The sequence below is a fragment of the Loxodonta africana genome, chromosome 6 (genome assembly GCF_030014295.1).
Source record: "Loxodonta africana isolate mLoxAfr1 chromosome 6, mLoxAfr1.hap2, whole genome shotgun sequence".
NCBI classification, from domain to species: Eukaryota; Metazoa; Chordata; class Mammalia; order Proboscidea; family Elephantidae; genus Loxodonta; species Loxodonta africana.
Window position 1 is genome coordinate 12,456,446 of NC_087347.1, and position 25,283 is coordinate 12,481,728.

At 42.3% G+C, this 25,283-nt stretch overlaps 1 protein-coding gene across 1 annotated transcript in view; it reads right to left on the reverse strand.

The window, feature by feature from the left end:
• FBXO36 (F-box protein 36) overlaps positions 1 to 25,283 on the reverse strand; it is an 88,533-nt gene that overhangs the window by 19,217 nt on the left and 44,033 nt on the right. Inside the window, exon 5 of the mRNA XM_064287387.1 lies at positions 4,820 to 4,928. Within this exon, the coding sequence (XP_064143457.1) occupies positions 4,820 to 4,928 (109 nt within the window). The remainder of the gene's footprint in view (positions 1 to 4,819; positions 4,929 to 25,283) is intronic.

Sequence of the window (25,283 nt, forward strand, 5' to 3'; positions counted from 1 at the left end):
TCCCGGCTCTGTACAGTCCCAGCCAGCTTCAGGGATTGCTGTGTCCCCTGGACTGGAAGTAGGACCCATCATGTGCCCTGAGCCATTCTCCCGGCCTGGGAGAGGGAACAAATTAACAAACAGGAAAAAATAATCTGTGGGGTCCCCTACGTTGGGAACTCAGGGCAGGCATAGCTCCTTTGCCTAGGCACAGGCATGAGGGGCCCACAGACTTTCAAATTGTGTTGAGAATAGCCCAACTATAAAGCTGTCACGATGATAAAGGTCAAGCAAATTGTAAACAGCATTCACGCTACCTCCCATGGCAGCGCTGCTCAAGCTGGTTAACACAGATACTTGGCATCATTTGTCAGATACGTGCATTATACATGTTGATATATGCTCCAGGTTTTTAAGAATTGACCCCCGCAAATAAAATCTGGAGCATATATCAACACGCATAATGCACGTATCTTTGGACCCTGCAATGCCACGCCTAGGAATCTATCCTATTGATAGTCTTATGAAGTTGGCAAAGGTAAATCAGTCCCAGAATATACCTAAACATTTGGTAAGAACAGCAAAGCACTTGAGACAATCTGGAAATACCTATCAATTGAGGATTGTATATTTGTACAATGGAATACCATATGGTCTTTGATAAGAATTGGGTACTTTTTTATGAATTCTAACCCCCAGTCCCGCAAAGCAAACCCACTGCCTGATGATTGTGGCTGCTGTGCTAAGAGCAAACTATTGGGGTACAAGCATGGGAAGAGGGAGACCAGTTAGATTATTTCAATAATCTGGGAGATAGTTGGTGGTTGCTTGGACCAGAAGTGAAGTTGGTGAGAAGTGTTCATGTATTAGTTATCTACTGCTACATAACAATTTGCCCTAAAATCCACTGGCTTACAACAACAAACATTTATTGTCTCACAGTTTCTGAGGGTCGAGAATCCAAGAGTTGCTCAGCTGGTGGCTTTGCCTCAGAGTCTGGTGAGGTTGCAGTCAAGACTTTGGGGGCTGTGTTATTTGAGACTGGAGGATCCACCTCCAAGAAAGCTTGCTCACATGGCTGTGGGCTGGAGGCGTCACTTCCTCACTACATGAGGCTTTCCAAAGTATCTTCAAGTTCTGGCAGTTGGCTTCCTCCAGAGCAAGTAATCAAAGAGTGGGGGGGAATTATAGAGGCCTTAGTATTTTTTACAACTTAACCTTGGAAGTGACATAGGATCAATTCTGCTGAATTCTACTGCTCACACAGATCAACCCTGGTACCATGTAGAAGGGTACTGCACAGAATATGAATACGGGGAGGTGGGGCTCATAGGGCCATCTTAGAGTCTGCCAAGGGCGCCTCCAGTGCTTTGGGAGATATAGAAACTGAGATGCAACAGAGATTCTGGTATTGCTATTGGACTGGATCTCATGTGTAAGAGAAGGAATCAAGGATAGCTTCAGGATTTTTGGCCTGACTTTTTCTTGGGCAGTGCGGGGGAGTGGCAGATCAGGCGCTATTTTTGGACACCTTAACTTTGAGATTCTATTAGATCCTTGAGTGGACATGTCAAGGAGGCAGCTAGATAAATATGTGAGTTTTGGGTTGAAGTTAGGGAGAGGTCCTAGCTGGAGAGACATTGAGACTTGCCCATTTATGGGCGGTATTAAAAACCATAGACTGGATCCAATCCCTCAGGGAGTAGTAAGTATAGACAGAGAAGGGGCCTGAGCACTAAGCCCTGGCGCCTAAACTTTAGAACTGGAGAGATGGGGAGGAAGACAGCAAAGGCAACTGAGAAGGGACGAGTGAGATAGGAGGAGAACCAAGAGACAAGAAGCCGGGAGAAGAAAATGTCACAACAGAGATAAGTACTACTGAGAGGCTGAGGAAGCAGGGTGATATGGTTCTTATCCTCTGCCAGGGCTGCCACCAAGGGTGACCCAGATTTCTAGAGACATGTTGCCATGGAGTAAGGATATCAGAAGGAGAGGAGCTTGGGGTGAGAAAACCTTTTGGGGGATTTTTAGGAATATGGCAAAGAGGAGATGGGAAAGAATAAATCCAGTCAAACATCATTTACTTAACAACAACAACAAAACAGGGATTAAGAGCTGACTGTGTACCATGAACAGCTCTAAATACTGGATGTATCAGGACGTATCACAACAGCCACGTGGAGTAAATATGATTATTCCCAGTTAAGGAAGAAGAAACTGACTCACAGAGGAGTCATAAGCCTGTGGTCATGCAGCTGGCCAATGGCGGCACAGACATTTGAACCCTACTTGATGACCCCAGCCCAGGCACTGGGCCACAATGAGCGGGTCTTCAGCTGGGGGAGTAGGCTTTCTGAGGGACGCTCCCTGAGAACTGAAGGAAGAGGAGGAGGAGGGTGACTAACAACCGTGCTGTTTGGAGTCTTCCCTCTGCTAGGGGCAACTCTGAGGCTGCGGGAGGTCTAGAACTAGGCCACAGGAGCCTTTGAACTCACCAGGCTGATTTATTTTAGGATCACAGTGCTGCTCCTGGCGGGAGGCTACCAGGCAGTCCTGAGACTGGGGTTCTCTGACTGCAACTTGAGTCTCCTTGAGCAGACGCATTGAACTTACCTGCCCAACTGGACCCCCCGATGTCCTTTTTCTCCAGATACGAGGGGGCTAGCAGAGAGGCAGGCCTGAGCACTAAAACCTCATACAATTTGTGCCTTCTTGCCTCATTTTATAAGGAAACCCACAAGCGGTAATCCTGAAACTAATGAAGGCCCCCGCCCCTCCGGCGTCTTAAGCCTGTCCCCAGAAGACAACTGCTGGCCTTCACCTCCAATCTCTCTGGTCCAAAGAGCCATTTCCAGGTTTATGTGGAAGTCAACCAGAAAATCATATGGTCTGTCAGTTAATATTTAGCATTCACCAGATATATGGCTCTGGGGTAGTTGTTACCATGGTTTGAAAATAAAATGGATCCTAACTTGAGAATCAAACGTGTTTTATACAAGTTTACAGTTATCTGTGTGGCAACAGGCCTGTTCTACAATTAAATAAGTAGGGCGTGCCTGGAGTGAGTTTTATTCAACGAGAAGTGGGCAGTCTCTCCCAAAATGGTTCTTTTTAAGGCCGAAAATCAGTTTCATAAATACTTGCTATAAAGGAGTGAATGAAACAAGACATGTGCATTGTCAGGGATTTTAGGCAATTGATCCAGGCTTTTTTTATAATTATTATTATTATGGTGAAAATATCCCCAAGAAAACCTTCACCAATTTGACAATTTCCACACGTACAATTCAGTGACACTGATTTCCTTCTTCATGTTTTGTAATCTTTGTCACTACCCTTTCCCAAATTATTCCACCACCATAATCAATCCAGATTATTAGCTATTTAAGGAAAAACAAAAACAAAACCTTCTCCTCCTGCAAAGACCAACTATTACATGCTCTAAGGTTCAATAATAGGATGTTTTTAAGGACACTGATTATCAAAGATCCATCCAGAGTTTGCCTTTTAAAAATAACATTAAATATACTTGATTTTAATGCTTAGTTTACCTGGTAAGGTCAGTATTTAGCTGGGAGACCCTGGAAAGTCACATTCTTTCTGAATCTTATTTGTGCAATGTAGACAATAATATTGGTTTGACAAGGCTACTGTGACAATCAAATGAGAATTTGAAAGTACTTGTTATTATTAATATTAGTAACATTGCCAATTACTACTAATACAATAAGAATCTCTAAGGTGACTTCTAGTTGTAAAATTTTATTATTAAAGAGTTCAGGTTTTGTAATGGTTTTGTGATTACGTTAAAAAGGAATCCTTATTGTTTACAGATTCACTGAAGTTGTTTAAGATGGAATGAGGTAATAATCGGAATTTGCCTCAAAATAATCTAGTGGGAACTGTGGGTTAGGGTACAGGTTTTGGCCACATTTTGAGTATTGTTGGAGCTGGGTTACAGGTACACGGGAGCTTGTTAAACCATTCTGTTTTCTCTTTATGGTATAGATTTTCATGTTAGCAAGGGGAAAAAAAAAAAGGAGAAACTGGAGGGAAATTTCTATGATTAAGTCCACTGAAACAAAAAACCTGTTGCCGCTGACTCGGTTCTGACTCATAGCGACCCTATAGGACAGAGTAGAACTGCCCCATACAGTTTCCAAGAAGCGCCTGGTGGATTCGAACCGGTGACCTTTTGTTCAGCAGCTGAGCTCTTAACCACTATGCCAGCAAGGTTTCCATTAAGTTCACAGTGCTAAGAGATTAAGACTACTTCCCAAGCAAACCTTGATCTAAAAGAAATAGTAGAGATAGTGCTCTTAAATCAATGCCAAGATGCATAAGAGTTCAAGTATTTGATCATTTGATTGCGTTTTCAAGTGGCTTTTTATTTCTAAACTAAAAGAAATTAATTTTAATGAAATTATACTTACACAATTTAACCTTATTAATGGAATCCATATATAGACCTGGAATCACATTGAGACACTTCCCAAAAGAAATCTCAGAATGTTAACACTTTCTGTTTTTCTAAGAGCCCAATATTCTCTTACTTCTAGTATATAACACCATATCAGTATTTGAAAGGAAAGGAAACCCTGGTGGTGTGGTGGTTAAGTGCTACGGCTGCTAACCAAAAGGTCAGCAGCTTGAATCCACCAGGCGCTCCTTGGAAACTCTATGGGGCAGGTCTCCTCTGTCCTCTGGGTTGGAATCGACTCGGTGACAATGGGTGTATGGATTCGAACTGATGATATATTTGATACTTCTCTGGCGGAATCTATCACTGGTTAAAGAATTGAAGCAGTAAGTACATAAAATGTCCCGTCCCCTTCCTTGCCTTGAAGATGTGAATTCTCTAGGAAGTCTTCGTGACTTTCTTTGGCTTCTCCAGGTTTTGCTGCTCGATATTCACTCCTTAGAGAGATCTTCCACCATCTAAAGATTATCTGTAATTGAATAGAAGGTGATACGAATTAAGACTCACTGCGGTGCCAACAGCTACCATTAGGTTTGTGGTTTTGAAAAATAACTGTGCTAGGCACACAGGGCTCTGCATCCAACATCAGCTCTACCTTTGCAATCTGCATCACATCGACTTAGAAGCAAGGGCTGTGCACCAGTGAACAACTGCCTCAGAGATTGTTGCTGTTGGGTACCGCCAAGTCATTTTCGACTCACAGCGAAGCCATGTCACAGAGTAGTACTGCCTCATTGGGTTTTCTTGGCTGTAATCTTTACAAAAGCAATCGGCATGTCTTTCTCCCTCAGATGCACTGGGTGAGTCTGAACTGCCAAACTTTTGGTTAGCAGCTGAGCAGTTAACCATTTGCAACACCAGGGCCATGAAATCATAGTACTGGAAGGAACCTTAAAAATCTATTAGACTCCCCAAAAGATAAATACTTAGGGATAAATCTAGCCAGGGATGTAAAAGGCTTATACAAAGAAAACTATAAAACACTACTGCAAGAAATCAAAAAAGACCTACACAGATGGGAAAACTTAATATTGCGAAAATGTCAATACTATGCAGAGCAATATATAGATATAATGCAATCCTGATCCAAATCCCAACAGCATTCCTCACTGAGATGGAAAAACTAATCAGTATATAAAAATTAATATGGAAGGGAAAGAGGCTTCAAATAAGTAAAGCCTTATTAAAAAAGAAGAAAAAAGTAGGAGGCCTCACACTACCTGATCTCAGAATCTACTACACAGGCATGGCAGTCAAAACAGCCTGGTACCAGTCCAACAACAGACACACAGACCAATGGAACAGAACTGAGAACTCAGACATAAATCTATCCACTTATGGACTGCTGAGCTTCGACAAAGGACCGAAGGTTACTGAATGGGGAAGAGACAGTCTCTTCAACAAATGGTGCCGGCAAAACTGGATATCTATTTGTAGAAAAATAAAACAGCATCCATACCTTACACCACATACAAAAACTAGTTCAAAATGTATCAAAGACCTAGATATAAAATCTAAACCTATAAAGATCATGGAGGAAAAATTAGAGACAACACTACCCGTTGCCGTCCAGTTGATTCCGACTCATGGCAACCCTACAGGACAGAGTAGGACTGCCCCATACGGTTTCCAAGGAGCGCCTGGTGAATTCGAACTGCTGACCTTTTGGTTAGCAGCTGTAGCTCTTAACGATTACGCCACCAGGGTTTCCAGAGATAACACTAAGGGCCCTAATATATGGCATAAATATATTACTAAGCATAACTAAAAATGCACACACTGAAGAAAATGAACCAGATAAATGGAACTTCCTAAAAATTAAACACTTTCGCTTAACAAAAGACTTTTCAAAAAAAGTAAAAAGAGAACCTACAGATTGGGAAAAAAATTTTGGCTATGACATATCTGACAAGGGTCTAATCTCTAAAATTTATAGAAAATTTCAACACCTCGACAACAACAAAAAGACAAATAATCCAATTAAAAAGTGGGCAAAGGAAATGAAAAGACACCTCACCAAAGAAGACATTCAGGCTGCTAACAAGCATGGGAAAAAATGCTCACGATCATTAGCAATTAAACCAAACCAAACCCACTGCCGTCGAGTCGATTGCGACTCACAGTGACCCTATAAGACAGAGTAGAACTGCCCCATAGAGTCTCCAAGGAGTGCCTGGCGGATTCAAACTGCCGACCTTTTATTAGCAGCCATAGCAGTTAACCACTGCACCACCAGGGTTTCCAGCCAAAGATTAAGCTGGCCTATAAGACAAACAATAATACATGTGAGGAATGTGCTTCTTATATCAATCAAGTATATGAGAGCAAATGGACAATGCCTTCCCAGGAACAAAAATAAGGAGGCAGGAGGGTACAGGAAAACTGGACAAATGGACATGGTGAACCCAGGGTGTAAAGGGAAAGGGGGAGGGTGCTGACACAATGTGGGATTGCAGCCAATGCCATGAAAAAATTTGTGTATAAATTTTTGAATGAGAAACTAATATGCGGTGTAAACTTTCATCTAAATCATGCACGCAAAAGAATCTGTCAGATCTCAAAAGGACAAATACTGTATGATCTCACATATATGAAATAAACAAATCTGTAGAAAGAAACCAAAGATTATGAAGCACCTTAATACTGTGCTCTATTGTCCATGTTAATACACGATTTGGGGGCAGAAGGGGGAAATGGGGAATTTTTGTTTGGAGGGTGTAAAAATGGCGTAGGGTGGCATCTGGCCTCCTCTAACTTCACAAGGAGGTAAGGAGAATCACGATCAACAACTGAAGGCTGACTCCTATGAAGAAGAGGTCAGACACGCCTCCTCTCTCCACCATCTTTACCAATTCTGACACCAACCATCCCTCCCACGGCAATCTCTACTTCTCTGCTAGGTTAGATAAGTCATTGCAATGGCCACACAGAACTCACAGACAACACTCACGATTATGAGGTTTATTAGGGAAGTAACAGGTTACAGTTCAGGTTTAGCAACGCTCAGATACAGTTCTTCCATCACAACAGCTTCTCTTTGGCTATGCTCATAGGCCAGCTATGCTCATAGGCAGGCCTCTCTCTGGCCCCTCGGCCTTTGCCTTCCTTGGGCAAGTGTTACAAAGCTCTTTTAGCTCTGCCAATAAGTGCTCAGAGGCACCCCACTCTGTCAGCTCTAGCTCTCTGCATGGGTAAGCCTAGCTCCACCAAGTGCCTGGAGGCACCCTACTTTGCCAGTTCAGAATCCTGCCTGAAGGCACTCAGCTTTCTTGTTCCCTGTGCAGCCTCCTGCCACTGCTTCTTTGCTGCTGCTTCTTGCCATCTTCTGTGTCATAGCTCTTTCTCTCTCTCTGTCTCCTGGTTCCAGGAGTTTCTCAGCACACGGCTCCTGGGTCCAAAGGACGCGTTCTGCTCTTGGCTCTTCTTCTTTGGTGGTGGTGGGATCCTCTCCTTCTCTGGTACTGGCTCTCTTTTAAGCCCAGCAGGGTGGCAGAACTGACCAATCCTTGGTACGTCACTACTATTTGCACAGTCCCACTCAATCACTTGGGTGGGAGTTACAAGACCATGGCAAAAGTGATCCATCTCACCACAGGGGGCACTGAGTATATGTTTTGGAGGTACAACATGAAAAAATGTAATCAATGTCATTGAGTTGTAAACGTGGAAGGTGTTGTGTTGGCAGAAGTTTTGGTGTGTATGTTTTCATGACAATTACAAGAGAGGGGAAAAAAAGCCAAAACAAAAACAAAAACAAAAAACCCTGTCAGATTAACTGATGTTAATATCACCCAGAGCAAACGGTTGTTTGGTGTTGTTTTACCATGGTAAAAATATACACAGCAAAGCCTAAAATAATTCAACAATTTCTACACGTATACTTCAGTGACTTTGATTACATTCTTCAAGTTATGGAACTGTTCCCCCTATCCTTTTACAAATTATTCTACCACCATTAACCTAAACTCTCTGCCCTCTAAACAAAAATTCCCCCTTTTCCCCTCCTATTGGTCTGTGTCTTGACCATCTTTGAGAAGTGAGATTTCCTAATATGGGGAGCAATTCCAAAGTAACTGCTGGGCTTTCCTCCCTTCTCTGTCTGCAGGACAGACAATATAAGTGGATAATTTTCTCACAGAGAGTGACACAAGGACAGGACCAGAGAAAACATCCTTATTCTTTGTTTGATGCGTGAAAAGTGTCATTCCACTGAACACTTCTTGGTAATGAACCTGCTAACAGTGCACTTGGCTTCTGTGAGCATTTTGATGCATCTGAAGCACACCTGACTTCCGTGGTGTGGGCTGTAATGAGGTTCTCTGTTGGCTTCATGGCCATGTCGACTACTGGGCCAGAAGAGAAGCTCCTCAAAGCTTATTTCATGTTTTTATGAATACCGATAAAAAGGGGGAAAAATGTGCAACAGAACTTAAATTTCTTAAAGAATCCAGACTTACTGGACCTATGGAGGCTGGAGGAGTCCCCAAGCCTATGGGCCCGAGTTGTTCTTCAAATCTGGAATTGAAACTATTCTCTGAAATCAACTTTAAACTAAGTAATAACCCAAAGAATAAAGATGGTCACAGCTGAGTATTGCATTAAAAAAAAAAAAAAAAAATTATGTAAGACCAAAGGATCAGCAGCTATTTTAAAGCATAGATGAGAAAGTTGGGCAGGGGGCAAGGAGATTAAGTAAATGGGAATGAAACAACTAGAAGAGAAACTAGGAGAATGTTGACACAATGTGAAGAATGTAACCAGTGTCATTGGTCATTACGTCTGTAGGCTGTGGAATAGGAGCGAGTTTTTGCTGTGTATGTTTTCACCAAAAAAAAAAAAGAGAGAGAGAGAGAATTAGGAAAAACAAAATTCCTTTGAATTTTTATACCACATGCATGTCTTACCTTAAAAAGTCATAACAATTTTGAAAAATGCTTGGTTGTAAGAATTCAAATTCTAAGCATTTTCCCAAATGCAGTAGAGATGTACAATTGATAAGAAAATACATAAACAAATGTCGCTGAATTTCGCCTTCAGTGTCAGCACTCTAAAGAGGACCAAGTTGTAGGTGTCACTGTAGTCATTTACTGTCCTAAGCAGAAGGAAGCCAGAATCAAATTGACAACAGCAACTCAAAAGATTAGATAGGAGCCTCAGGGGGCAGTGAGTCTGTGCTAGCAGGGGAGGAACAACTCAGAATGGAGGGTGAGAATGGCTGCACAACTAGAAGAATGTAATCAATGTCACTGAATTGTACATTAAGAAATAGTTGAATTGATGTATGTTTTGCTGTGCATATTCTCAACAATAACAACAAAATAAATGCAAAATAAATAAATAAAAGAAGAAATCCAGATATGGAAACAAATCAGTCTAAAGTTCCACGCAGGGTAAATTCACAGGTACTTGATACAGCAGCAGACGTTCAACAAATGTTTGTCAATTACCACTGAGCAGATATACAGATCTCTAAAATCGGTTTCTCAGAGAAGTCCTTTACAGGGGCCCATGGCAATCTTTGTTAGGCACTGCAGTTTATTAAAGATATTTTGTGCTTAAAAAATCATCTGTATGAGACCAAACGGTCAAAAATTACTCTAATGCAAAGATGAGACACTAAGGGTGCAGGGAAACTAGAGTACTAGAAATGGTACAATCAGAATGGAGTGAATGAGAGCGATGACACATTGTGAAAAATGTAACCAATGTGACTGAATAATTTGTGCAGAAATTGTTAAATGGGAACCTAATTTGCTGTGTAAACTTTTACCTTAAATACAATATTATTAAAAAAAAAAAAAGAAAGGTATTTGCAATGAAGAAGTCACCAGTCTTGCAAAATCCTAGATGCGATCTCTGGCATCATTTTTACCACCAAGGCCGTATTTTCCAACTACCGATCCTTCTTTGTTCCAACTTTCACATTCCATTCATCAATAAGTATCAATGCATTCTGACTGCATGTTTGATCAATTTCAGACCGCAAAAGTTGGTAAAAATCAATTTTGTCATCTTTGGCGTTAGTAACTGGTGTGTAAATTTGAATAATAGTCATTGTCTTAGTCATCTGGTGCTGCTATAACAGAAATACCACAAGTAGATGGCTTTAACAAAGAGGAATTTATTCCCTCATGGTCCAGTAGGCTAGAAGTCTGAATTCCGGGTACCAGCTCCCGGGGAAGGCTTTCTAGTCTCTGTTGGTTCTAGAGGAAGGTCCTTGTCATCAGTCTTCCCTTGGTCTGGGAGCATCTCAGCACAGGAACCTCAGGTCCAAAGGACACACTCTGCTCCTGGTGCTGCTTTCTTGGTAATATGAGGTTCCCATGTCTCTCTGCTCATTTCTCTCTTTTATATCTCAAAAGAGATTGGCTTAAGACACTACCTAATCTTGTAGACTTCATCAATATAACTTATTACATCACAGTGATAGGATTTACAATATATAGGAAAATCACATAAAACAGTGGACAATCACATAAAATGGTGGGCAATCACACAATACAGAGAATCATGGCCCAGCTAAGTTGACAGATATTTTGGGGGGACACAATTCAATCCGTGACCATGATAGTTGTATTAACTGGTGTTCCTTGTAGGCATATGGATATTACTCTATCACTGGCAGCATTTTGCTTCAGGATCTTGAAATGTTCTTTTTGACTATGAACGCAATGCTAGTCCTCTTCAATTTGTCATTCCTGGCATGGCAGACCATATGATTGTCTGGTTCAAAATGGCCAATACCAGTCCATTTCAGCTCACTAATGCCTAGGATATCGATGTTTATACATTCCATTTCATTTTTGATGATTTCCAATTTTTCTAGATTCATACTTGGTACATGCCACGTTTCTATTATTAATGGATGTCTGTTGCTGTTCATTTCCAAGGGAGAAAAGACCTAAGGATCTGCCCCTGTAGAGATTAAACCAAACCAAAACCAAACCCACTGCCGGCGAGTTGATCCCAGCTCGTAGAACTGCCCAATAGGTTTCCCAAGGCTGTAATCCTTACGGAAGCAGACTGCCTGCCACATCTTTCTCCCACAGAGCGGCTAGTAGGTTTGAACCACCAACCTTTCAGTTAGCAGCTGGGCGCTTAACCACTATTCCACCAAGCCTCCTTCCTATAAAGATTACAGCCTAAGAAACCCTACGGCGTAGTCCTACTCTGTTATATGGAGTTGTGATGAGTCAGAATCCACTCCACGACACCCAGCAACAAGCAAATCTCTGCCCGATCTCCACGGGGTGAGGGCTACATAGTAGAAAGAGCATGTACTTGGAGCACTTCAAGTTTCCTTTCTATTAAATGAAGATGTTAAAAATCCCTTCCTCCGGGACACATACGACTAAGAGAGACATGTATGGAAAACCACCAATTTAGCCTACTGCTGGTGTGGCTCTGCCAAGGTCAGTCCTGCCTCTGCTTGGACCCCTCCCATACCTACCCCCCACCCATAACGGTAACAGCCAACAGCAGGGCCCTCACTCCTAGGCGGCAATCTGCATTGCTGAGAACCAGGACAGCAACCCTGGGGCCTCCCAGCACTGTATGTGCATGCTACTCAGGCTGTCGAGGGTGAGGGTCACAAAGTCTGAACCCAACCTCCCAGTGACCCTGACCAGAGCTATTTCAGGCTGGGGCAGGGACACTGGGGTGAGGTGCGGAGGGAGGTGAGCAGGTAGAGACTGGGTAGGAAATGCTGTATTTTAAAAAGCATTCCGATGACACTCCTCTACGGAGGGCATCTAGGAATTTGGCATTATTCACACTCCATTGCTCTCAGTTTTCCATTTAAAGCTGCAGAGGAATTAATTTTAATTCAGCTATGAGACAGCAAGAGCTAATAAGTGCATCTTAAAAAAAAAAAAAATAAGTGCATCTTAGTACGGCTAAATAACACTACCACTCTCCCACTTACTCAAGCCAAACACGATGGAGTCATCTTTGACACCTCTTTTCCTGTTTAAAAAAACACCCAACCCACTGCCATACAGTCAATCCCTACTCATAACGACCCTATAGGACAGTGTAGAACTGCTCCATAGAGCTTCCGAGGAGATCCTGGTGGATTCGAACTGCCAACCTTTTGGTGAGCAGCTGTAGCACTTAACCACTGCACCACCAGGGTTTCCTTTTTCCTGTTACTCCACATATAATCTGTAGAAGTCTGGGTGACTCTACTTTCTGAGCGCAGCCACTTCTCACCATCTCTACTGCTGCCACCTAGTCTAAGCTGCCATCATCTTCATTCTGGACAACTGTCACAGTTGAGCTATGCACCTCGAGTCTGGCGTGAAAAGGCAGGACCCACATATGATGCCTGTGAATCCTCACAAGAGTCCTTCAGTGGCACAACGGTAAGGGGCTAGGCTTGGCACCTGACCACAACTTGTAATTTACAGAAGGTAACATGCTATGCAGTTAATATTCAGCAGAGCTGGGATTCCAACTGGGCAGTCTGAATGTAATGGCCATTTTTTTACACCATATCCTCTAAGCTTTTAAAAAGAACCAGGAAGTTGGAAGTAATTTACTCCACCACACACAACTCGTACAGATGAGCAAAAGTTTCAGACAGGTGAGGTCAGAAGTGACACATCTCCTTCCCTACAACCTTACTGAAAAAAAAGACAAAAAAACAAACCGGTTGCCTTCGAGTGGATCCCAACTAATGGTGACTCCATGTGTCACAGAGCAGAACTGCTCCACAGGGTTTTCTTGGCTGTAATCTTTATGGAAGCAGATCACCAGGCCTTTCTTCCGAGGCAATTTCTTCTGATCTGTTTGAACCACCATCCTTTAGGTTAGTAGTTGAATGCAAACCATTTGTGCTACCTAGGGACCTCACTACCAGGTATTATGTTACCATGAAAGTAAGTCTCAGATTGAATTCTGCCACAAGAAAGATATTTCTTAACAAGCAGGCACCAAAAGAGTCCACTGACTTAGTCCTGGAGCTCAGAGGAGCCCTGCTCCCGCCCACTTTGGCACTCTACAAGGATGTTTGCAGATGGTTTCTCTCCAAGGCAACTGTACCTACATGACAATGGCATAATCAGCTGCCCTTCCTGCCAGATCAAGCGCCCAGATCTTTGGTGAAATGGGGGACGACTTGGGAACAAATGGAGTTCTAGACCAGGTACTGCTCCAATGTTCTGTTGCTGGGCCTACTCAGTGTGCTGTTCAAAAAACAGGCAGCGGCACTTATACAGTCTATGTGTCAGCCTCCTGTCTTGCACACCATGTATCTCATCAACAAAAAAATTATTTCCAGCATTCGTTATGCTAATTAATAAACCCTCTGGTACTGATTTAGAAGGCAGTATTGAAGTGCCTGTCATATGGCCTCTGGAGGGAGGATCCCCAGGGTACAGATGCAAATTCACTTATACAAACAGGTAAGAAGCCTCCTGTCTCCTCTAAGGTATTCAAAATAAATCCCAGAGAATATAACACTTGCCTCGGGAAACTGGCTAGCTAGGACCAGAATGCAAGCCTCTTCATTCGCAGTTCATAAACACAGGGTTCTTTCTGAGGCACTGTGAGTTCTTTGGAGCCCCAGTGGTGCAACAGTTAAGGGCTCGGCTGCTAACCGAAAGGTTGGCAGTTCAAACCCACCCAGTGGCTCCACAAGACGAAGCCCTGGTGATCTACTCCCCTAGAAAACCTTATGGGGCAGTTCTACTCTGTCATGTGGGTTCACTAAGAGTTGGAATCAACTCGTCCCCATTAACAAGCTTTCCTTATACAAAGTGTTCACACCACAACTCAACAAACAGCATGGAGAAAACTAATCATGGGAATCACAACTTAGCCTTGTCAAGACTGTTATATTTAATACCAAAACCAAAAAACCAAACCCAGTGCCGTCGAGTCAATTCTGACTCATGGTGACCCTATGTTTAATACACTTATTCAAATGGAACAATCCATTATATTGTCTACCACTTATTGCCTCTCGGATTGACAAAGATCTTCTCTAAGTAATAAAAACTAATATTGGTGACAACAAGGGAAAATGAGAGCCCTTACAAATCACTGAGAGGAATTTACAGTGGTTGGCAAGATCTACCAAAAACCTTAAAGACAGTCATACTCTTTGACCCAGACATTCTCCTTGTAGGAATTTATCCTAAGGAATTTACCAGAGATGTGTACAAAGTTTTTTTTTTTTTTTTTTAAGTAAGTATGTTTGTCATGGGTTAATTATAATGAAAAATCAGAATTGACCTAAGGGTCCAATAGTGGGGGACCAGTTAAAGAATCATGACACATTTCTATGATGGGATACTCTACAGCCAGGAAAATAATTTGTGGAAAAATAATAGCACAGAAAAATGTTAGTGATCACTTGTTAAAAGGCTCAAATAAGAATGTGCCACCAATCCAAATACTGAAAGGAAAATACACGTGCCTAGAAAAATGACTTGAAGGCTAAAGACAAAGATTACATAAACTATTGGAGATCACCGTTTTAATTTTCTTCTTTTTTAAAATATTTTCTAAGTTTCCTACGATGAATAAATATTAATTTTGTAATCAGAACAAAATCACTCAACCATGTTTTTAAAAGGAAAAAATTAAAAAAATAAAGATTAAAACAAACCGTAAAGGCTTTTGTAATTGTGTTGACCAGGTTGAAACAAACCCCAGAACAGTTTTTAGTTGCTTTAACCAGAAAATTGGATTATTCAAAACACATTATTTGAATAAATTATATCTTCATATCACTAACTAGGACCAGAATCCAAGCCTCCTCATTCATAGTTCGTAAACACAGGGTTCTTTCTGAGCCTGTGAGTTTCCTGGAGCCCTGGTGGTGCCAACAGTTAGGCGCTCAACTACTAACCAAAATGTGGGTTGTTCGAGTCCACTCAGAGGTACCGCAAACAAAAGTGCTGGTAATCAGCTTCCGAAAGGTCACAGCCAGGAGAGCCCTGCGGAGCAGTTCTTTTCAACCTGACAACAACTTGTTCTTTTTTTTTTTTTTTTAAGCACAGCAATGACAAGGAGCATCCGTGGGAGGGTTTCTCACTGCGGATGGAGCTGGAAGTGAGTTTAGCTAACAGTTTATCACCCAAATATTTGTGAATTGGGTGCTAACTACTACGGTATTAGCTTATTCCAATTCACATTAAAAAAAAACAAACTTGTTGCTGTCAATTCACACAGACATATAAATTAGTAGGTATTTCATCTTATTTCATCTCTATTTTGAAAGCCTTAAAATCTACAAATATTGTCTTAAGCATCTTGTTCTTATCAACTGCGAATGTCAATGACCATGCCTACAGGAAACGCCACAGGAGAGTCGTTTGCAAGAGTATTCAGATGGAGATGAAACAGGAGCTCGCTGGACTGTACTAATCCTCCCAAACGCCTGTGACCAATGGATGACTGTCTTGCTATGGGGCGAAAATGACCTCAGAGGAGTCAAATAACCTGCACCAGCTCCTCTGGGCCAGGTGGGGGCAGACCTTGCTACATCCTGTGCCCTTTCTCTGCCCCACACCCTCTCCAGGAAGGCGGATCTGCCTCATTAGAAGATAAACTAGTTGCCATTGAGTTGACTGTGATTCATGGTGACTGCATATGCATCACAGTAGACCTGTGCTCCACGGGGTTTTCAATGGCTGAGTGTTCAGAAGCAAATCACCCGGCCTTTCTAGGCAGGCTTGAACCTCCACCCGGTCAGTTAGCAACTGAGCGTGTTAACCATTTGCACCACCCAGGGACAGACACACCATGATTTGGTAACTTAATAGGAATCAGGTGACCAACACTAGACTTTTTAAAAAATTTAATTTATATTTAGCATATTTTGAGACTGCTTATACATTTTCAGCAAACCTTTTAATAAGCTTGAAAACTGAGCTTAGTTTTAAAAGAGAGCTAAGATTTCTCATTAATCCCCCTGATATTTCTTCTGTTCGAATTATTAAAGCAGGATGATGAGGCACCCAATGAAGGCACCTCAGCTGTTTTTTTTTTTTTTTTTTTGCCAGAATACACACACCCACCCTCATGCCCAAGCCTGTGATATTCCTGATGCTACCCCCAGCTAAAAATCCTGATTCCAGAACACAGACTCTGAAGTTAGAGGGACCGGGTTTTCAACCCTGATCTCTACTCCTTACCTCGGGCAAATGACTTAATCTCTTTTGGTCTCAGCTTCCTCATCTCCAAAATGTAATAATAATAATGCCTCCTTACTGGATTTGGGAGGGATGCCAAGAGGGAACACCCAGAGTGCCCTGCACAATGCCAGACAAACAGCGTGCTCAGCAGAGGCAGGGCCTCTCCTTTCCCGCTTGTTCACTTCTGGCCAGGCCTTGATATTCATAATAACAAACTCAGCCCCAAAGAGCAGGGGTTCAGAACCATACTTTTTTTGTCATCCACTATCTAACAATATTCGATCAGAATTAGTCTTCATCGATGACTGCTTTTGTAATTGTATTCCCCAGATATTTATTTCAGCTTCTCACTCGGACCTGGTATTGGATTTTTCTAATCATCACTCATTGTTAAGAATTGCATACTCTTTGCTGTAAATATTTCCCCAACAGCATATTTGAGAAGAGTCATCTATATATCCAGTTAATAAACAAAGTGGCTCATAAGGGAACAGAGAGGCTTGCCAGATACCACACACTCCGCAGGGCAGGCCGAGCCCTTCTGAGCATCTGTCTAGGAAATATGTTTGCAATTTAGAACATGAATATCCATTGTTTGGTCTTGGCTTTCTCCTTCAGACTATTATTATTCTACCAGATCAAATTTCTCCCTGTTTTGGAAATGACACATAATTAGGGGATTTCACAGAGTGGGGCTGAGATACTGTGTCATAAACAGTTTATGAAATTACACCTTTTATTAGTTGAAGAAGGATTTTGTTATCTGAACAGCCTACTAGGAAGCTGAGAAGCAAGGACTTCAAGGTTAAGCTGCATGTAATTTTACATTTCAATATTAGCCAAAAGGTCACAAAACACCGACAGTCCAAAAGGCAGAAGAATAGTGTTACAGATGGAATTGTGTCTCCCCAAAATACATATTGTAAATCCTAGCCTCTACTCCTGTGGTTATAACCCCATTGGGGAATGGGCTGTCTTTGTTACGTTAACGAGACAGGATTAGTGTAGAGTGTATCTTGAGTCAACCTCTTTTGAAATATGTTGTTGTTGTTAGGTGCCACCCAGTTGGTTCTGACTCACAGCGACCCCATGTATGACAGAACGAAACACTGCCAGGTCCTGCGCCATCCTCATGATCGCTGTTATGCTTGAGCCCACAGTTGCAGCCACTGTTGTCGATCCATCTCGTTGAGGGTCTTCATCTTTTCCATTGACCCTCCACTTTACCAAGCATGATGTCCTTCTCCAGGGACTGGTCCCTCCTTATAACATGTCCAGAGTACGTGAGAAGAAGTCTCGCCATCCTCGCTTCTAAGGAGCATTGTGGTTGTACTTCTAAGACAGACTTGTTCCTTGAGATACAAAAGAGATTAAACAAGCAAGGGAGGGAAGTAGAGATGGGGAAGACTGATACCAAGCCACACAGAGATCTCCAAAGGACCAGGAAACAAGCTGAAGAGACAAGGACCTTCCTCCAGAGCCGACAGAGGGAGAAAGTCTCCCTTCCCCTCGAGCTGGTGCCCTGAATTCAGACTTCTAGCTTCCTAAACTGTGAGAAAATAAATTTTTGTTTGTTAAAGCCACCCACTTGTGCTATTTCTGTTACAGCAGCACTAAATAACTGAGACAGATGGTATTTTCCTTAAAATGAAAAATGAAGATGATTTATTTCATGGTATATTTAAACTATAAACAATTATGACATGTTTATAGTTTAAATGGAGAGCTCGTGGTGCCGGGGTTAAGAGTTACTTCAAGCTACAGCTGCTAACCAAAAGGTTGGCAGTTTGAATCCATCAGCTACTCCTTGGAAACCCTATGGGGCAGTTCTACTCTGTCCTACAGGGTTGCTATGAGACAGAAGCAACTCGACTTTTTTCTTTTAATATATAGTTTAACTACAGACTAGGAAGGAAGGTCTGGTGATCTACTTCCAAAAATTAGGCAGTGAATTACAGCAGAACACCATCCAACTTGCTTGCTTAGCTTGTTGTTATTAGGAAGGATCGATCGCTAGAGAAGGACGTTGTACTTGGTGAAGCAGAGTGTCAACGAGGGTGAGGGAAACCCTTGGTGAGATGGACTGGCACAACAGATGCAACGATGGACTTGAACATGCAGGCAACTGTGAGGATGATGCACGACCGGGTAACATTTCATTCAGTTGTACACAAGGTTGCCATGAGTCAGAGTCGACTCAAAGGCACCCAACAACCACAGTAACAACGACATGTATCTATGCACGGTTCAATCTGCCTAAACACAGCAAAAGTGAGGTTTTCAGCTACCAAAAATTCACCCTGGTACGCCGATAACTTTTCTCAGTTAGGAGTAAAAGCAACATTATGCAGAATGGGCAAGATGAGGCTGAAACGAGGAAACAAACTGGGCTGATGGATCAAGCCTTGCCTGAAGCTGGCCTTACCATTCCATCAGCTCCTGGAGTCCCTGGGTGGGGCAAATGGTTAAGTGATCGGGTACTGACCGAAAGGTTGGCACACCGAATCCACTCAGAGGTGCCTTGGAAGAAAGGCCTGGCAAGTTGCTTCCAGAAGATTGATTTATCATTGTTTTAAGCCGGGTTTTCTATCATTTGACGTATTAACAGCAATAACTGATAGACCACCCAGACCCCATTCACTTGAAGAGAGTATCTCAAGCGCAAAACTGAGACACTGTGGTCCTTTGGTAAAACTATCCCTATAGTCACTCAATGAGGTTCTCGAACTTTGGAGTGCACCAAGACCACCCAGGGAGCTAGTTTTAGAATGCAGACTAGGGGGGTGCCACCCCCAGAGACTTGGATTGAGTAGTCTGGAACAGGGTTCAGGAACCTGCTTTTTTCACAATCTACTTACTGTAGATGGGCTCAAAACACGGTTCTGTGATTAAAAAATGTGCTTTGCTTCAAAGTCTCAGCTGCCTTAGCTGAGAGACTTCTTTCTTCCAAATTTAATTTTTTATTTTGAGATAATTGAAGATTCACATGTAGTTGTAAGAAATAATACAGAGGGATCCCTTATACACTTTGCCCAGTTTTCTCCAGTAGTAATCTCTTACAAAACTATAGGTAATCCCTGATTTACGATGTATTGGAGTTATGTACGACTAACCGCTCTTGTAACTGGGTTTTGTGTGTGCGCGTACATCTTATTGCTAGTAATATGGTCTACACAAACCAAAACCAAACCCATTGCCATCGAGCCCATTCTGACTCATAGCAACTCTACAGGACGGAGTAGAACCGCCCCCATAAGATTTCCAAGGAGCAGTGGGTGGATTTGAACTGCCGACCTTTTGGTTAGCAGACTAACTCTTAACCGCTACGTACAATGGTAAAATACATCTGTAAGTTTACATGTAATGTGTCCAGCCACCAAAGATAAATAAAAATTGGGTTTATAAAGATACTGATAATAAAAGGCAATAATATAAAAAAACAAAAAAGAGGTATTCAACTTATGTCAGAACCGAGTTACGACAGAGTCTTTGAAAGGGAATCCAGTCATAAACAGGGGACTACCTGTACAGGATAATACCACAACCAGGAGAGTGGTATCGATACCATCAGGACACAGAACGTTCCATCAGACAAGGATTCCGCATGCTCTGTTTTTGCCACAACCACTTCCCTCTTGGTCCCCCCACCTCCTCCTCAATCCCTGGCAACCACTAATCTGTTCTCCATTTCTACAATTTTGTCATTTCAAGGCTGTTATATGTATCAACGGAAACATAGAGTATGTAGCCTTTTGGGGTTGGCTTTTTTTCACTCAGCCTAATTCTCTGAAGATTCATTCCGGCTGTTGCATGTATCAATGATTCCTATCTTTTTATTGGTGTGTACCACAGTTTGTTAAATTGTTCACTCATTGAAGGACATTTTGGGGGCTGTTTCCAGTTTTTGGCTGTTACCAACAAAGCTTCCATAAAGACTCATGTAAACATTTTTGTGTGAACCCAAGTCTTCGTTTCTCTAAGATGAATGCCCAGGAGCACAACTGCTGCGTTGTATGGTAGCTGCATGTTTAGTTTTTGTTTGTTTTTTGTTAACAAACTGCCAAGCTATTGGCACTTAAAAAGCAATGTCTGAGTGCTCCAATTTCTCTACATTCTTGTCAACATCTTATTATCGCTCTTTTTTGTTTTAGCCAAGCTGGTAGGTGTACAGTGACATCTCATTGTGGTTTTAATTGTTGAGCATCTTTTCAAGCGTTGATCTGCCATCTGAGTAAACCGCTTCAGTGAAATGTCTCTTCCAGTCCTTTGCCCATTTTCTGATTGGCTTGTTTGTTTATGCAGTCTAAATACTGGTCCATTGTCGAATATGTGGTTTGCAAATATTTTCTCCCACTCTGTAGCATCTATCAACAGGGTCTTCCCAGAGCAGAAGTTTGAAATTTTGATTAAGTCCAATTGGTCATTTTTTTTCTTCTTTTCTGGATCATGCTTTTGGTGTCAAGTCTAAGAACTTTTCCTAGCCCAAAATCTCAAAGGGTTTCTCCTGTGCCTTTTTCTAAAAGTTTCATTAGTGTGACATTTCACAATTTAAGACTATACGATCCATTTTGAGTTAATTTTTGAATAAGGTGTGAGGCTTATTATTATTATTAGTCTACAGATATCCAATTGCTCCCACACTGTTTGTTGAAAAGGCTACCTTTCCTCCACTGAATTGCTCCTGTACCTTTGTCAAAATCAGTTGGGCATATTTGTGTGGATCTATCTCAGGTTTCTCTGTTTGGTTTTATTGATCTCTATCTATCTCTCCACCAATACCACACAATCATGAGTACTATAGCTATGTTTAAAAACCAAAAATCAAACCAGTTACTGTTGAGTACACTCTGACTCATGGCGACTCAGCGTGTTAGAGTAGAGCTGAGCTCCGCAGAGTCTTCTTGGCTGTAATCGTTCGGGAAGCAGACTGCCAAGCTTTTTCTCTGTGGTGCGGCTGGGTGGGCTTCAGTTGCCAAATGTTAGGCTTATAGCCCATCACAAGTGGCTTGTGCCACCTGGGGACTTGACTGTAGTTGTACAGTAAGTCTTGAAATTGGCTTGTGTGATTCCTTCCACAGTGTTTTCAATCAGCTCACATCCACGTGAAAGCTAGACAATGAATAAGGAAGGCCAAAGAAGAACCGATGCATTTGAATTATGGTGTCGGCAAAGAATACTGAATATACCACGGACTGCTAAAAGAACAAACAAATCTATCTTTGAAGAAGTAGAGCCAGAATGTTCCTTAGAAGTGAGGATGGCGAGGCTTCATCTCATGTACTTTGGACATGTTTTCGGGAGGGACTAGTTCTTGGAGAAGGACATCATGCTTGGTAAAGCAGAGGGTCAGCAAAAAAGAGGAAGACCCTCAACGTGATGGATTGCCACAGTGGCTGCAACAATGGCCTCAAACATGGCAATGACTGTGAGGATGGCACTAGATCGGGCAGTATTTTATTCTGTTATACACAGGGTCACTACGAGTCAGAACCAACTCAACAGCACCTAACGACAACAACAGTGCCTTTGGAGAGAGACTTCATTACAAGAACTAACGTTGCCTGTTTTTTTCAATGCCTTCCAAACCATCTTCTGATAATCTGGCCTCCCAGGGAGCTTGCCCCTGCAAGGAGAGGCTATATTGGCAAGGCTGGCACAAGTGATTGGATTCTCTTTATCGCTCATTGTCAATAAGTATTTTGGCTTAGGGGTTTTCACATACGTATGTGTACATGTACTGCAAGAACAAACCACAGCTGGGACAAAGATACTAGTCTTGAAGGCTAAGGACTACAGACTTGGGGACATCTCCGTCAACTGGCATAACATAGTGCATAAAAATGTTCTACATCCTACTTTGGTGAGTAGTGTCCAGAGTCTTCAAAGCTTGTGAGCAGCCATCTAAGATACAACTAGTGGTCTCTTCCTATCCGGAGTAAAGGAGAATGAACAAAACCAAAGACTCAAGGGAGCAATTAGTCCAAAGGACTCATGGACCACGTGCACCACGGCCTACATGACCCTGAGACCAGAAGAAGTAGATGGTTGCCTGGCGACCAGTACCGGCCACTCTGACCGGGATTGCGATAGAGGGTCCCGGACACAGCAGAAGAAAAATGTAGAAAAAAAATTTCATAAAAAAGACCAGCCTTACTGATCTAATAGAGACTGGAGGAACCTCAGACTATGGCCCTAAGACACCTCCTCTGACTTGGAACTGCAGCCATTCCCGGAAACTACTTTCCAGCCAAGCACAGGGCTCCAATAAAATAAACAATAACACCTGAAAAGAAAGTGCTCCATAGAACAAACAATTACAAGAAACCAAAAGGGCAATATTTGGCTAAAAACAAAGATGAGAAGGCAGGGAGGGGTAGGAAAACCAGCAGAAAGGAAACAGGGAACCCAGGGTGGGAACTGGGAGAGTGCTGACGGTTCGGAGATTGCAACCAAGAAAATATTCTAAAAAAATAATAAAAGAACAGGCCACAGGAGAGGAGCTCCTTTTTTCCCCGTAAGGCTTCAGTGAATGGCTGTCCACCATCTATGAACACAGACTCAGAATTCTGCAGTTCTGATACCACTGAGGATTGGAGTCTGGTCTGTGGCCTGCGATGGGTCCCCAGAGGTCACATCAGGTGGGGCTTGTTCCTCTGTTTCAGTGCAAACACCCAAGACATTTAATTCAAAAGGCAAAAAAAAAAAAGGCAGCACCCTTCTAATCTGAACTTTACACATATAATCCCCTTTTCTCATAAATTTAGAAAAGACATTAAAGTGTATTAATTTTACCAAATTTGTTCCGTAAACTATGGTATCATGTATTCATTCATTCAACAGATGTTTATGAAGCACCTACTTTGTTTTAGGCATTATGCCCATTGTTTAATTCTTTTAAAAGTTTTTTTCTTTGAGGAGATTTTTCTCAATTTTATCTTCCAATCTTCCTATTTCTTCTATTATATTTTCATTTTTAAGTTGTCTTTTTGAACTTCCTTTTTTCCTATTGTGTGCTATTTTTTGTTTCAGGTCCTCAGGGGCGCAGTTTGTACTCCATTACTAACCTAAAGGTTGGTGGTTCGAATCCATTCAGTGGTGCTCTGGGAGAAAGGCCTGGCGATTTGCTTCCATAAAGATTACAGCCAAGAAAACCCTATGGGGTCACCATGAGGTGGTATGGACTTGATGGTAATGGGTTTGGGAATTTTTTTTTTTTTTTCCGCCTGTGGCTCTTGCTTCATGGATGCAGTGTCCCTTCTTACCCTTTTGAGGATATTACTGATGGATTTTTTGTCTTTGCTTTCTCCCAGCTTATATTTCCTGCTTTGCTTTGTTTTGGCTTTTCCTATCAATTCTTAGTTGTCCATTTATATTTACCTGTGAGGCAATGAAAAGCTGACTAGCAGCTCTGACATTTGCAGGGGGCTGGTCCAGAGGAGGGCCTTACTATGGGGTGATCTACGGGGTGGCGGAAGGGGTCTTCTGTGGTTGGAGGCCTGCCTATTCCTCTCTAGAGATCTCCTCTCCAGGGCAGGTGAGGTTCCTGACTCCTACCTCCTGCCGAGAGGCTACAAGCCTGGCTGCCTGCAGCATTCTGGGAACTGGGAGTGCATCTCATAGTTCAGTATGCAGTCTTTTACTTAATTACCTCCATTGTCAGCACTGACTCCGCCTGTTCTCAGCCTGGCCTGGGGCTCCCAGTCCAGTCTCTCTAGCTTACCTCTCCAGGAACAAACCTCTGGTTTTCTGCTGGCTGGAAGGGAGGGTGGGTGGACAAAGTCGTTGCTGGTTGTGCAGGGAGGGGAGCGGATAAAGAAGAAGGTGGTCCTAACTACTTCTTAACCCTTTCTTTAGTACATTTGTTCTCCTTAAATTTTTTTTTGTTTTGATGGCATATGTTTTCAGTATTGGAATGCGTGCTGTGTTGAATTTTTGGTTGGTAATACGGATTTTGAGAAATATGATCTGGTAATTCAACCCGCCAATGAAGCTAGTGGCACTTTGGCACCACCAATCTGTAGCATGATTGTATGCCAATGGAAAAAAAAAACAAAAAACTAAACCCGTTATCATCTAGTGGATTCCAACTCATAGCGACCCTACAGGACAGAGTAGAATTGCCCTATTGGGTTTCCAAGGAGTGCCTGGTGGATTCCAACTGCTGGCCTTTTGTTCAGCAGAGGAGCTCTTAACAACTGTGCCATCAGGGCTCCATGCCAATGAGAACTAGGTAGATAATTTATTATGGGTGCCTTTCCCTTAGGTTACATGCGGAACCCCTGGTTTTCCAAATATGACACAGGAAAACAAAAGCAAACCCATCAAGGCTCCCTAACACACAGGAAAGCCACAATTATGGTTTCAAGGATTCTCTCACAGGAAGAAAGGAAAAAAAAAGGCAAAAGTTTGCAAAATTAACACATCCAGGAAGTATCACCTAACAATACCCAGCTTACACAACAAGGAAGCTGTGGTCTGCTGAGCTTCACGCATTTCAAAAGGCATCCACCTGGAGGCTAAATGCATTAGAACCAGAGTAACACCTTACCTCTGAGGTCCAGAGGCAGAAAAAATGCCTGGCATACCCGTTAGGCCAATGGTTAACAATAAACAGCATTGCAAACATTCTGCTGGTTTCAGCCTCTTCTTTACCCTCATTTTTCAGAGGAACCTGTTTCCAC